At 32.6% G+C, this 15,959-nt stretch overlaps 2 protein-coding genes across 3 annotated transcripts in view; one reads left to right on the plus strand and one right to left on the minus strand.

The window, feature by feature from the left end:
* The window catches only part of LOC125260280 (E3 ubiquitin/ISG15 ligase TRIM25-like), a 673,153-nt gene that overhangs the window by 472,608 nt on the left and 184,586 nt on the right, over positions 1 to 15,959 (minus strand). The gene's annotated exons all lie outside the window — the stretch shown is intronic.
* Positions 1 to 15,959, plus strand: part of LOC125260282 (cyclin-dependent kinase-like 5) — a 55,867-nt gene that overhangs the window by 11,715 nt on the left and 28,193 nt on the right. The window contains exon 3 of the mRNA XM_048178578.1: positions 8,083 to 8,117. Coding sequence (XP_048034535.1) covers positions 8,083 to 8,117 — 35 coding nt within the window. The remainder of the gene's footprint in view (positions 1 to 8,082; positions 8,118 to 15,959) is intronic.

Below are 15,959 nucleotides of genomic sequence, written 5' to 3' on the forward strand. Positions count from 1 at the left end.
AACTGAATTAAATGGTTTTCATTTTTATAAAAAGCAAAATGACAGTGGAGGCGTAATGTAAATGTAGCGGTGGCATATTCTATCCTAATTTCACCCTCACAGTCCGTTAAATGGCTGACTGCTAATGTGAATTATATATGGTCAAGGTCTTTATATTTAACATGAATGCTGCATTTTTAAAGATCTTGGTCATGACTTATGAATGTGTTGGAAGTTGGAACGTATGTCTTCCGGCGATTCTGTGTATTGTAGAGATGTGTGTGTTGAGGTGTGTGAAGTCTCTCTCTCTCTCTCTCTCTCTCTCTCTCTCTCTCTCTCTCTGTACATTTTGAATGAGGGTGTGGTAAAAGTCTCGGGGGATCGGGTTATTTTTACCCCTTCATCTATCTCTTACACTCCGATGCCCCACTAACACCATGGCGTGTGTGTGTGTGTGTGTGTGTATGTGTGTTGAGGTAAGATGTGTGCTGCCTCTCTTAGACGTTTCTCACAATGAGTCTTATAGGTGAATATTATGAAAACTGTAAGTTGGTGTCATATTCAATCACAAAATAAGAAATAGTATGCATAAAGGAAATTTAAAATTTTTATTTTTGCATTGTGACATGATAGTGATGCACGTTAAAGGCCACTTTTGCATTTAATAATGAGACTAACATTAATACCACTGGAATAATCAAATGTAAGCAAGACATGATGTCCATTTAGCACATTTACATAGAAAAACAATGGAAAAATAGCGCAGTGGAATGCATATATATATATATATATATATATATATATATATATATATATATATATATATATATATATATATATATATATATATATATATATATATATAAATTGTGTATTTATTATATATATAACATGTAATATATAATATAAAATATATAAATAAATTGTGAAGTAAAATTGGGCGGTTGATATTAAATAGTAATACTTTTTGAAAATTTATTTGTTCTGCTGTGTGGATTGCTGAAAATCTATCTAAAACAACATTCTATTAAATGATGCAGCTTATATTAATGGGAAGGGAATATTTGTAAAAAATAATCTTACAGTAATCAGAATGATATCTGAGATTGTGGGGTATAAAATAGTCACACAGGCAAAAACATTGCTTTATGCATTGGTCAAATTTGAGATTTTGGACTAATTGACTTTGTGTGATAAGTGTTGTTTCAAACTAATGGAGAGAAAACATCCAAATAAACAAGTATCTTTTTGCGTCTGTAGATTTCAATTACAATGCATATCTTTAAAGGCCATGTTTTATAAATGAGTTTTTTCCTCCACTTCAGCAGCACTTACAAAGACCAAAATTTACAGTTTTATTTCTATCTATATTCTGAAGGTTTTTACTGTGGGGTTTGTTCATATATCATTCACATAATTTTACACAACATTTTATTCCTTAAAATGTGGTGAAAATGTATATTTTTCTGTCTGTTGACAGTATTTTCTGATTTATGGAGTGATAAAAAGAGATATTCAAAATCCCCTTAGTAAAAACCTTTAACTCTAATGTGTCAACAAAATCACACAAGAATTTAGAATCCGTGTTTATCCAAAAATTAAATTTACAGTCATGCTCAAAAGTTTAAAAACTACTGGGAATAAATAAAGACCGAATGGTAATTTTCATGTGAGCTATCCCTTTAAAAAACAAAAACATAGTGAGTGGCAGATGTGTAGAAATTTATGAATGACAGGCATTTCATGTTCTATGTGAGTCTAATTATAATCAAAACCAATTAACTTCCACACGGTCCTCTGAAAATCCAAAGTTTCCCTCTCACAAAATTTCCATTCACATGAGCGCGTCTTGTAAACACAATCATTTGAAGATCACCTGAAGGCAGAAATATATTGCCACGTCTCATCCAAATCAATTGGCTTTCAATTAGCATTGAGCGGCGAGAGGATAAACAAAGACGTCAGGATGGGAACGAAGGAATATGAGAGAGAGGGAACAGCTGAGAGGAGATTAAACTACTGATGGCCAACAGAGAGAGAGAGAGAGAGAGAAACTGATCTACTGACAGCTGAACACACAGCAGGCCACACACACACACACACACACACACACACACACACACACACACACACACACACACACACACACACACACACACACACACACACACGAGAGCATCAGTTCATACACTATGATTGTTTACACATTATTTGTGTTCATCTGGGTTATGTTACATAATGATCTTTATAACTATCATCTCTCTTCCAACATTAATTAGCTAGAGTACCAGACTGACAGAAATCCCCTTCTAATGATCTTTATTAAATGAAGACAGCAATACCTTATGGGTGAATCTCATTACAAAATGTCCAGGTCATATTTGACCTCAAAGTCAAATGGAATGAAAAAATAAATTATATTTTGGACAAGTGAATAGGGAATAAAAACATTTTTATTGCAATTTTTCATAAAGGTTTTGTTTCAATAAACAGTGAGGCATTATCTACACAGCAAAATCTCCAGAGTTAAATCAACTCTGCTCAGAGTACATATGGTCCTTCTCTAAATAGTGTTAAAATAACATTGAAGCAGAGTTAAAGTTAATGAGATAATTAAGCAATTAATTAAGTGATGATTGTGCATTAGTGATGAACACCTGCTGTTAACAAGCAGAATCACTGAAGAAAAGAGAAACACAAGAACTACAACTGACTTCAGTCACAGCCTTATTAATTGCTTAATTATCTCATTAACTTTAACTCTGCTTCACTATTTAGAGAGGGACCATATGTACTCTGAGCAGAGTTGATTTAACTCTGGGGATTTTACTGTATAATTAAACATTTAAGTAATTTAAAAAACATACAGTCGTTCTCATAAGTTTACATACCCCTTGCAGAATCTGCAAAATGTTCATTATTTTAACAAAATAAGAGAGATCATACAAAATGCATAGTATTTTTTATTTATTACTGTCCTGAATAAGATTTTTTACATATGAGATGTTTACATATAGTCCACAAGACAAAAAATAGCTGAATTTTATAAAAATGACCCTGTTCAAAAGCTTCATACCCTTGATTATTAATATTGTGTGTGGTTACCTGGATGATCCATGACTTTGATCCAGATTTTTTTTCTCTGCATCACTTCCTGTGAATTCAACTTTATCCTATATTAGTAAAACTGACAGTGGTCCAAAACAATATGTCCTGAGATTTGTGTGTAATGCGAGATGTTCTCCTTATTCAGGAAAAATCAAAAACAAACGCTGATGGAAACTGTTGCACGTGTAAAAGCAGGTCACATAGTTCCACTTTTACTGTATGGCCTCGTTTTCTTCTCTTTTTTTTGTTTTTTTTGTTTTTCCTATTCCAGCTCTGGAAAAAGCAGGTTAAGCTAGATATGTCTCGAAGATCAGCCTGTTTCACTTGATCATCGAGATTCACTGCCTTGTCACATGCTCCTCAGCTGATTGGTGGATGTGTGTGTGACTGTCCTCCTGATTGGCTGAGGCTCAGGAACGGGCGGGGAAACGCCTGTGGCTGTTTCAGCGTAGTTTACCAGCATCACGTCTTTACTGCACATTGAGTTGAGGAGATGCTGGCCGATTATATGCTTCACTGCAGGACGTTCACAGCGCTGGTGTGTGTGTGTGTGTGTGTGTGTGTGTGTGTGTGTGTGCTGTTATTTTGGTTCGTCTTCCTTTTGGATCAGTGCTGCACTGATGTCATCGCATTTGTGAAGTGGAGTGGAGGATAAATAACGTGACTCAGAGAAACAAACTGTCACGCTGTTTAAGATGATAGCACAGGATGATTGTGTTGCTCTCTCACAGTAGCTGTTTGATTCACTGAAACTTCATCTCAGATGTTTGCTAAATAAAAATAACTGTCATCCAGTATAGCTATAAAATGATGATTTGATGTTTGTTCATAATAAAAACTCGCAGACATTGGTATCCTGAGCAGATCTGAGCACAGTTTGAGATCTCTTCTTAAGCTCCAGAGGAGACGCCAATGTTCTGATTAACTAAAACTATTAAAAATCACTTTAGGCCTAAAGTTTAGAGTTTAAAGGTGCCCTAGAATCAAAAATTGAATTTACCTTGGCATAGTTGAATAACAAGAGTTCAGTACATGGAAATGACGAGTTTCAAACACCATTGTTTCCTCCTTCTTATGTAAATCTCATTTGTTTAAAAGACCTCTGAAGAACAGGCGAATTTCAACATAACACCGACTGTTGCGTAACAGTCGGGATCATTAATATGCACGCCTTTTATAATAATATTTATAATATAATATTTGCATATGCCAGCCCAAGATCGAGGCATTACACAAGGGCAGCCAGTATTAACGTCTGGATCTGTGCACAGCTGAATCATCAGACTAGGTAAGCAAGCAAGAACAATAGCGAAAAATGGCAGATGGAGCAATAATAACTGACATGATTCATGATAGCATGATATTTTTAGTGATATTTGTGAATTGTCTTTCTAAATGTTTCGTTAGCATGTTGCTAATGTACTGTTAAATGTGGTTAAAGTTACCATCGTTTCTTACTGTATTCACGGAGACAAGAGGAGTCGCTATTTTCATTTTTTAAACACTTGCAGTCTGTATAATTCATAAACACAACATCATTCTTTATAAATCTCTCCAACAGTGTGTAATGTTAGCTTTAGCCACGGAGCACCATCAAACTCGTTCAGAATCAAATATAAACACCCAAATAAATATTATACTCCCATGACCCGAAGCATGCATGCAGCATACATGATGAACATCTTGTAAAGATCCATTTGAGGGTTATACTAGCTGTGTGAACTTTGTAAATGCACTGTTTTATAGAGTCGCGAGCTCGATGGGCAGGGAGCACGAGATTTAAAGGGCCAGCAGCCCCTGAATTGGTGCATAGTTAATGATGCCCCAAAATAGGCAGTTAAAAAAATTAATTTAAAACAAATCTATGGGGTATTTTGAGCTGAAACGTCACAGACACATTCAGGGGACACCTTAGACTTATATTACATCTTGTAAAAAAAACGTTCGATGGCACCTTTTAAAGCTTAAAAAACTAAAAATGTTGCCTGCAAATATATAAATAAAAACTAATGTAAAATATTAATAAATACTATTGTGAAATTATTTTTTGAAGTTGTAAATAAAACAAAGATTATTGTAGCACATTTTACAAGAAAATAGTATTTTAGTATTTCTACTTCAAAACGTCATGTTTAATTTGATGTGTAACTGTTTGTTTTATTATTTGTGAAATTTACTTGCAAATTTTGAGTAAAAGTGGTTTCTACAAATATAAATAATACTGAGATACATATGAGATTACTGGAGTCTTTTTCTCAAGAGAAACATCTGAAACGCAGGATACTTCAGCAGAAGTCTCATTTGATCTCATTGCTGTCTAATTGAGAAATTGATGAGCTTTAATGTCTGATTTTTCTTCGACGCTGAACTAAAAATCATCCTGATCCGTAAACGTCTTTCTCTTTTCATTATTCATGACGGTGAAGTGATCAAATCTTAACGTCTTATTATCTCAGAATATGAAGCGGTGGCTCCATCATCGTTAATCATATGAATCATCTTTCTTGGGGGAAAAAATCAAGCTACGTTTTTGAGTTTTATACAGTTTTATCTTCTCTCTCTCTCTCTCTCTCTCTCTCTCTCTCTCTCTCTCTCTCTCTTATATTATATAAATATATAGAATGACCTTACAAGTTTGATGAAATTATCAAAATATGAGAAATATTTTGTATTTTTAAAATATTTTAAACACAAATGGAAAAACAAACATTAAACTTGTTTAAAGTATTTATCTGTCAAAATTATTTGTCAAAAAAAAAGGCAAACAGTTATTATGAAAAAAAAAAAACGTGCACAGGAAAAAGCATACATTGACTACAACATTATAAGTTATTATTTTCTTTGCTTTTCTCTTATTTTTGCATGTGTTCGTATGTTAAGTTTGGGCAAAAATTATGTCGGCACATTTTGGCATGATTTATTGCGTTATCACAAATAAAACAATTGACTACAATTGACTAATACGCAATATGCTTAAAAAATCTTTAACAAATAAATGTATGATGTTTCAGTGAGTAAGCATGTAATTGTGTTTAAATAATTGTGAACTAGGAGTGTCCGATATGACCAAAATCTTATATCACGATACGAGTCATTTTATTTCACAATAATGATATATATATATATATATATATATATATATATATATATATATATATATATATATATATATATATATATATATATATATATATATATATATATATATATAAATATCATGATGTATATTTACTGAGTAATCCTCTATTTTGTAAAGGGCGTCAAAATTACAATCTTCACCAGAGATTTGAAGCCAAATTAGAGGGGTGTTAAAATGACTTTAGAAAGACAGCAGGATCATTTTATTTTTACACAGAGATTGGTAGATCTGTTAGTAAAATCTGTTGACTTTATCAATCTTTGTTTCATTATATGCCAACAGAGACCGTTCAAAAATGGCAAGAAGCCATTTTGTGTTTTTTGCCTCAAGTTTGCATGCTTGTGACTCAAGAAGTGTTAAAGATATATTAATATCCTTTTAGATTCTGATTCTTGACAAACTTTCCTTTTATTATCTTTATTTTAAAGGCCCTCCATGGTCCAATCCCAGAGATATGGAGATCTTAATGCGGCTCCATGAGTAAATTGGTAAATTGTACACCTTTTTCAGCAAAAAAAAATTACGTTTTTTTTTTTTTTAGAATTTATTTCATCAGAATAGTATGAAATTTAGTAAAGGTTTTGGCACTTGCCATGTGAACACACACGAGATGAATTTCATCTAGTGGAAGTGTTTGGTACTGCGCCCAAACAAAATCTTACTGAAAGCTCATTTTTTGAGATATCAACCTCAAATTTGGAACACAACTTGTTTCGATTTATTTCTCACAGTTTTAGAGTAAAAACATGTTTTGGGAAATATATATTTCATATAAAAATTGAAAATGGTATTTCTGTGCATTTTTCTTTTCATAACAATAAATGTAAAATTGTATAACTTTTTTTTCATGTACACATTTTAAAAAAATTTTATACTTAACCATAATATATACTTAACAACTTAACAATAATCTGGGGCCGGTTGCATAAACCACTTAGTCTAGTCTTAAATGTTAAGACACTATATTTTTGGTCCTAATTTTTGGTCCTAAAGTCCGATACATAAAAAAGTATACTGGTGTAATGTGAATTGGAAAAATAACATTGAATACTCCTTGGTTAACTGCAACTAGTTCTTAAGACTGGCCCCTGGACATTTCATTTTGAGGTCTATGCTCACAAAGTGAATAAATGGACTATAAACTACTGCATAAATATAATATAGTACCATAAAATCTCCTAAAAATACAAAATATTAAATAAAATATATAATTTGGCCCACCTCTAACATGAACTCAATATTAACCTTATTATGATTATGATATTTTCCAGTCGCCCTGATGTACACCATGTGATGCTTTGTAGCTCTTCACATTGAGCAGGTTGTGGTAAACGTGATTTGGAGGTTGTTCTCGGATGTCAGCCGGATCTGTTGGCTGGGATCTTCGGATGAGCTCAAATCCTGCGGGACTGTAGATTTGTGCCACAGATAGAGCCAGACCCGAGCGAACACACGGCGCACAGACGCTTCCATCAAAAAACAATCACCTGAGTGCCAATTCGAGTATTGTTTGGGCTAAACGCGCTCATATGAGATTTATAATGAATTCGGCTGATTGAACGAACGCGTCGGCAGCGATTTGGCCCTTCGTTTCGCTCGCGTCCCAGAGGTCTTAAGTGAAAACAGGATGTTCTTACAGTTCTGTTAACGTCTCTCTGTCTTTGTCAGGTGTGTGAATCAATGCCTCGTCTTTCTCCGTCCTCCTCCCTTCAATCACTTTATTCATCAGACACAAAACGCTCAGGGTTTTTGGACGGAGATTTTGGCACGGCTGCGAGAATCGTGTTTACAAAGACAGGTGGAACTGGGTGAAAGTTTGAGTAAAACCTGTTTGTTTCTCTCTCTTTCTCTCGCAGGAGCTTACGGCGTGGTCCTGAAGTGCAGACACAAGGTATGATCTCACTCTTGCTCTCTGGCGAGACTGCAAATCACATTTTTATGCACATAAGAAGTCGTTCAAATGATTTCAGCTCATTTGCAGCCTGTTTGCATTAAAATGTGTGTTCAAAAGGCCATACTACTGATTCGTTTTGAATATGCAGTACACAACCAGTCAAAAATTTGGAATAATTAAGATTTTTAAATGTTTTTTTTTTTAAAAAAAAGAGTCTCTTCTGCTCACCAAGGCTGCGTTTATTTGATCAAAAATACTGTAAAAATTGTAAAATATTTTTCCAATGTAAAACAGCTGTTTTCTATGTGAATATATATTAAAGTGTAATTTATTCCTGTGATCAAAGCTGAATTTTCAGGATCATTAGTGTCACATAATCCTTCAGAAATCATTCTAATATGATGATTTTGTTCTCAAGAAACATTTATGATTATTAATCAATGTTGAAAACAGTCATTATAACACAGTAATGATTCAGATGATTTGATCAGGAAAATTCAGCTTTGATCACAGGAATAAATTACACTTGACTATATATTCACATAGAAAACAGCTATTTTAAATTCTAATAATATTTCACGATTTTTACTGTATGTTTGATCAATTAAATGCAGCTTTGGTGAGCAGAAGAAAACAGATACCTTTTTTATTGCATTACAGTACTGCAGTAGTCTCTATATCCAGTGCTCTGGTGTGAAAACGGTCCCGGTAGTAACAGTTTCTGTTCGGCGCTAACAGAGAGTGTCCGTGACGTGACATATGTGAGTTTATCTATTAATATCTCCTCCGGTCATGAGCAGTGCTGGTCCGTAGCCCCGCGGCCGTCAGACAGATGGTCCACAGCCTCGATCTGTTAACACGACACAGTCTCTCTCTCTGACCCGAACACGCGCGGTTCACGCCATCTGCTGCTCTCACCTGCCGTCTTTTCCTGTTGGACAGCCGCGCGCAGCGATCTTCGCTCACTTCCTTTCATGCTTTTCACTCACGTTTCAGCTTTTCTGTGCAGAAAAATGTGTGATTGACTGACAGGAGGTTTGTTTACATTCACTCATTTTCTCAACCGGAATGAATCCAGTTTGAGTTCTGTTTATCATAACCCTAATTGTTGCAAAACAATTCACATATTTCTTTACATGTGCATTACATGAATTACAGTTCCCATCGCCATGTTCACGCTCAAATTTAATGTATTTATTTCAATCAAATTTGACTTATTTTAATCATTATTTATTTTAATCAAATTTATTTCAGTCATATTTGACTTATTTTAATTTTTTTTTTTTAATCAAATTTGACTTATTTAATCTTTTTTTTATTTTTAAATAAAATTATTTGTTTATTTATTTATTAAAATCAAATTTGAGTTAGTTTAATTTTCTTTATTTTAATAAAATGTATTATTTATTTATATATTTATGTCAATCAAATTTGACTTAATTTTTTATTTTAATGCATTTTATTTATTAAAATCAAATTTGACTTGGTTTAATATATTTTATTTTAATCAAATTGATTATTTATATATTTCTTTCAATTAAATTTGACTTATTTTAATAATTTTCATTAAATCAAATTTATTATTTATTTATGTATGTTTTTGTCAATCAAACATTACTTATTTAATTAATTTTTTAATCAAATATTTATTATTTATTATCTAAGTCAAATTGGACTTAGTTTAATCTTCTTTATTTTAATCAAATCTAATTATTTATATATTTGTCAATAAAATTTGTCAACAAAAGCATTTTTTTATTTTAATCAAATGCATTATTTATTTATGCATTTCTTTCCAATTGGACTTATTTTAATCATTTTCTTTATTAAATCAAATTTATTATTTACGTGTTTCAGTCAAATTTGACTTATTTTTTTTATTTTAATCAAATGATTTATTTATATATCTATTTATTTAAATCATATTAGACTGTTTAATTTTCTTAATTTCAATCAAATGTATTTATATATTTTAAGTCAAATTTGACATTTAATCACTTTTATTTTAATTATTTATTTATTTATTTATTGCAATCAAATTTTACTTATTTTAACCTTTTTTATTTTAATTTAATTTATTATTTATTCATATATTTATTTACATCAAACTGACTTATTTTAATCTTTTTTTTTTTTTTTTTTTTTTTTTTAATCTAATTTATTAATTTATCTGGTAGGTTTCCGAATACAGCAACACTCAAAATGGAGTATGTTCTTGTTGTCACATGACATCTTCATGTTGCATGTTTAATGCTGTCCAGTCAGAATCTAAATCAATTATAGATTTTGCTCTTTTAAACCAATTTTATGTGAAAATATCTCCGCCTTTGACAGTCCAATCAAGACATTTGTCAAAAAATCAATCTTCTGGTTCATTCATCACACTGGAAATGGAGGATCAAGTCAAGCGCAGTGCATTGTGGGTGTTTTGCGTGCAGTGTGTTCTGTTGTATCTGCATTCGATGGTTCAGGTATTCCATGTATATGAAAGTGTGAAGCTTCAGTATGAATCCTGCAGAAACATTTAGTCACACTGTTGCATTCTGGGAAGCGTCAGGAGGTTCTGGCTTGTTTTGATGATGACTCAGACTCTTCATGAAGAGATTGTCCTGTGGTTAACTGCTGACAGGCCCGTCTGCAGAGATGATGATGATGATGACGGCAGGTTTACAGCGTTGAGATTTGATTGACAGGTCTGTCTGGAGTCTGTGTTCTCCTTCATCATCGCTCAAGCTCGTCGATCTTCACGCCTCATTATTAACATGTTGACTTTGATTAGTGTGTTTTCATGTAATTCCATGCAGGTTGAATGGTTGTTGTTAGTGTAGTTCAGTAGTCAGGGTGACTGATGTTGACGTGTTGAACAGAGTTCACAGCTTCTGTCGAGTCAGCAGAGATCAGCCGGTTTGATCTACAGGCTCTGGATGAACATGAGCCGATCTCGTCTGGGTCTGTTTGTGTTTCTGATGTTTCAGCAAATGACACTGATGTCGAGAGCAGCAGCTTTCATGTTCTCATGTCACGGACCCCCAATTAAAATGATCATCATCATGAATAAAGATCTTTTATTGCTGTAAAAATTAAAACAATGTATTAAAACATTTCCTGTTAAGCCAGCATTAAGAGCCCTGTGAGGTGTGGAAACTGGAACAAAATGATAAAACAATTTATTTATTTATTTAATACATTTATTTTAATTTGTTATTAAAAGCATTTAAAAAAACATTATAATCATAATCATATAATCAATAATTATATGTATTAATTTGTTATTTTAATGTTTGTTTATTTATTTACATTTTACACTATTTCTCAACTTTTTAGAAGATTCTTTAGTTAATTTACATCATTTAATTTATAACTTTATTTATTTTAAATATTAATTTGTTTATTTTATTTCTTTATTTAGAATTTATTTACATTTTACAGTATTTTCTCTAAACTTTTTAGCCGATCCCTTTGTAACTTCTAATTTCTTTATTTTAATTTAGATTTATTTATTTTAAATTATTTATTTAATTTTTTTTTTTTTACATTTTTGCACTATTTTCTCTAAGATTTTTAGCTGATCACTTACATTTATTTTAATTATATATATATATATATATATATATATATATATATATATATATATATATATATATATATATATATATATTTATAATTTTTATTTTTTAAAATGTTGAGAATAAAGTCATTAAATTACGAGAAAAAAGTTGTTAAATTATGAGACCAAATTCGTAATTTAACGAATTTGTTCTTGTAATTTAACGACTTTTTTCTTGTAATTTAATGACTTTATTCTCAACATTTTATCTTGACTTTTTTTCTTGAAATTTAATGAAATTTTTCTCATAATTTAACAAATTTGTTCTCGTAATTTAACAACTTTTTTCTCGTAATTTAACGAGTTTATTCTCAACATTTTATCTCGACTTTTTTCTCGAAATTTAACAACTTTAATCTCGAGATGGTTTTATTTTTTTATTATTGCTTGGCCCTAATCCTCTTCCGTACAGATCCACTAGTATTTTTTATTTATTTATTTTAATTTATATTGATTTTATTTTTAACTTATTCATTTAATTATTAACATTTTGCATGATTTTTCAGCAGAGCCCTCCGCTCCCTCTTGCAGTCCCGTGTAGTTTACGCAATATTCACTACAAAATATTCTCTAAAACATTAGAGTGCTGGAATATTCTGGAGATTTTTGATAATCTGCCAGGTTGGCTCAGTTATTGGTGGTTGATAGATATCGCTCTATCTCTGATCATGAAGTACTGTAAGTTCAGCCTTTGCTTCCTTAAAGCAGTTTCTGATTTCCCACAATGCAGCTGTGCTCTCCTCTTAGAAAACTCTCAGAGCGGCGCAGAGAGAAAAGAGGTCAGCATGTATTCTTAGTTCTACAGAGACGCTTTCTGCTTCTGATTCACTGAAGACTGTGTCTGCTCACACACTTCAGCTTCTCATCCGTTTCCCTCATGATGAACTCATTTAGTTCAGCTGTAGAAAGAAAGTGTAAAAGTCTTTACATTTATATCAAACACTAACAATATATGTTTGCAATGATTTTGTGATTTAAAACACGAATATTGTGGTAATGCATGTTTTATTTTTCAACTTTCCTATATAAAGACTGCCCAAAACATCATTTGTCATGTTCATTTAGATATTTTTTGCTTATTTTTACCTCTTGCGTTAAACATTTTGACATGCCTACAAACACTGAAAAAATATTGGTGTAGAAACTGTTTTCACTCAACTCGCTATCAAATTTCACAAATAATTACAAAGAAGTGGCAAGTAACACATTTGAATTAAACATGAAATTTTGAAGCTGAAACAGTGAAATAGTATTGTCTTAATAATCTTTGTTATATTTACAACTTTGAAAAATTGCATGCAAAAAAATGTCTGCTGCTTAGTATTTTGTCTGTTTTTCCAGTGCAAATATATAAATATTCTTAAATAAAGAAACATTTACTGGATAAGCTTTTTTCTTTTTTTCTGAAAAATGAATCAAAATTAATTTAATTTAATTAATTTAATTTAAAAATGTAAAACAAGACAAGATATCTGCTAATGGGGAAATAAAAATCAAAAAGGGTAAACAGTTGACAGATATGTTTTCTTGTTTTAAGTCCATTTTTGATAAATTTTTCAGAAAACCAGACATCATAAGTACTTGCTTCTCAAGAAAATTAATCTTAATTAAAAGGGTCATGACATAGATAAAAAAAAAAAATTAATATGTTCCTTTGCGTTTACTTTTTTATTTTTTTCATTAAAAAATCTAATATACTGTATATGAAAATTTTCTACCTTCATTTTGCCCCTCTTGTTTGAAATGATCCATTTTTAAGGCGCGGCTCCTTTTATGACTTGTCAGTAAACAGCCACTGTTTTGATTGGCTAACGTCATTGCATAGGAAACCGTATCACTGCCCTCCCGCTATTGCATGTGAGTAAGTGTTTTGAAAACATTATCTATATAAAAGCGTCATTTACAGACAGAGCGTTGTGAAATCGTTTACTAACGGCTTGTGATGCAGCTGCTGTCAGATCCAGTACAGTCACTGCTTCACCTGTCAACAAACTCTCCATTACACTGTGCCTCATTTACAAAACAATCTGCTGTCAAATGCTCCGAACAAACATATAATCCTCAGACGTGATCCCAATGTCTGAGTGCCAGTGGGCGGAGTCTATGATGCATTGATGTATAACTATTGGTCGATGTCCATATGCAAATGTATTTGCCCATGTGATGTCACAGATCCCGCAATATCAAAACAAGCTGTTTTTGGAGCTCGATGAAATAAATGCTTTGGGTAAGACTTTATTTTAAGGTGATGTAGTTGCATGTTACTACATGTACTTACTATAGTAATAACAGTAAATAATGCTTAATTATAAGCAACTAACCCTAAACCAACCCTAACTGTAACTCTATAGTAAGTACTTGTAGTTAATTAATGTTACTCAGTGCTTATATGAAAATAAAATATAACCATGTTTTGTTTATAATGAGGAGGCTATGAAACTTGCAGGATGTTTTAATGGTACAAAGTCCTCTTATATGTCAATGTTATATGTCATGACCTCTTTAAGAAAGTTTAGATATTTGTACTGGAAAACAGGACAAAAATACTGAGGAAGAAAGTCATTTTTTGCAGTGTTTTCAGGCTTGATTCACTCAGCAGTTTGTTTGATTTGATCTCATTGTATGAATGTGTGTTTGTCTGGTGGGTGTGTCACTGTCTGTCCATCACAATTTGGCCTGTTTTTCTTCTGATCAAGTCTTGACATGCTTCTGAATAGATTTAACAAACCTGAACATCTCGTTTGAGCCGTAATTAATTCCCTCACCCGTTATGACTCCAGTGTCTCCTGTCAGATCCTGTCTCCTGCAAACCGCAGCCCTGAACACTCATAAAATATTAAGAATTATTTATATGAAACTAATTGAGCATTCTTAACCTGCCATGTCGACAACCACACATTTAAACCCATTATGCTCTTTTTCAAAGTCTTGATGTTGTTTTTTTGGCTCTACTAGAACAGGTTTTCCTGCTTGAATGTTGACTATTTTCCTCATATTCTCCATTGTTGCAGCTCCTCTCTTCCCAGTCTGTCAGTAACGCTCTGTTTAGTTCCTGCCTCTATGAAGCCCCTCCTTCTGAAAAGCATAATGTGCTCTGATTCGTCGGCTGGAGCAGTGTGTTGTGATTGGTGTTTGGGAAATGTCCCGCCCCTTACCATAACCGCCAGTTTCAACACACTACTAACTAACTCAACCAGGCCCTGCCCCTTTATTCTGCGTATGAATTATTTAAATGAGGAATATTGTGAAGAAAAATTCAAAAGTTTTATTTAGCAAGCATGTAACCACTTAAATCATGGACGGAACAGATCATTTTCAGCCAAAACAGGCAATTTACCATTGAAAATATATGGTTTTTAAAGCTTTTTAACAGTTATAGCGCCACCTATTGTCCGATCTCCATAAAAATTGGCATGCTTCTTTAGAGTCATATTCTGCATGTGCTCACTTAATTTCATGAAGTTCTGAGTTTTCTTTTCGGATTTATAGACTTTTGAGTTTATTTTGCCACTCCCATTTTATAAATGACCCTGTTATAGCGACCCAAAGGGTAAAGTTCAACTTTTCTTTGATAATTATTGATCTAAAGAGTCCATAGAATAGTCCTGCGCTGGTTTTGTTCCGATCGGGCGAAAAACCTAGGACTAGTTCGCAAAAGTAGATTTTTCACATATTCGCGAATAATTAATGAACGATTTGATTGACAGCATTGGTTCTTGAGGCAAAGTTGTTCAGAATGAGGAGATCTATCAAATGATATGCATATTGTGTGGATCTGTGAAACACCACGTGATTACAGAGGCGTAAAACTCGTTAGCGCCAACTAGTGGCCGATTTCTTCCTCTAGGACCATGAGTCGAACATGTCCACCGAGTTTCGTTCCAATTGTCCTCCGTTAACCTTGTCTAATAGGTGCTTCAAGTCGATCAGTTACAGCTGTTTTCATGGGGGTTTTTTTCAAGTTATAGCACCACCTAGTGTTGAATCGATGCAATTTTTTTTATTGTGACCAAAGATTGAGCCCGTACACGTGTACCGAGTTTGGTGCAAATATCTCATTTCATTCTTGAGTTATAGCCATTTTAATAAAAGTGGCTCCACCCTCATCGTTTGTTTTGGCGCCCCTTAGTGACCGTAAATCAAAATTACAATTTATTTTTTTGATAATTATTGATATTCAGACTCCAGAGAACATTTCTGCACTGGTTTGGTTCCGATCGGGTCAAAATCTT

This window comes from Megalobrama amblycephala, linkage group LG24, assembly GCF_018812025.1.
Source record: "Megalobrama amblycephala isolate DHTTF-2021 linkage group LG24, ASM1881202v1, whole genome shotgun sequence".
NCBI lineage: Eukaryota > Metazoa > Chordata > Actinopteri > Cypriniformes > Xenocyprididae > Megalobrama > Megalobrama amblycephala.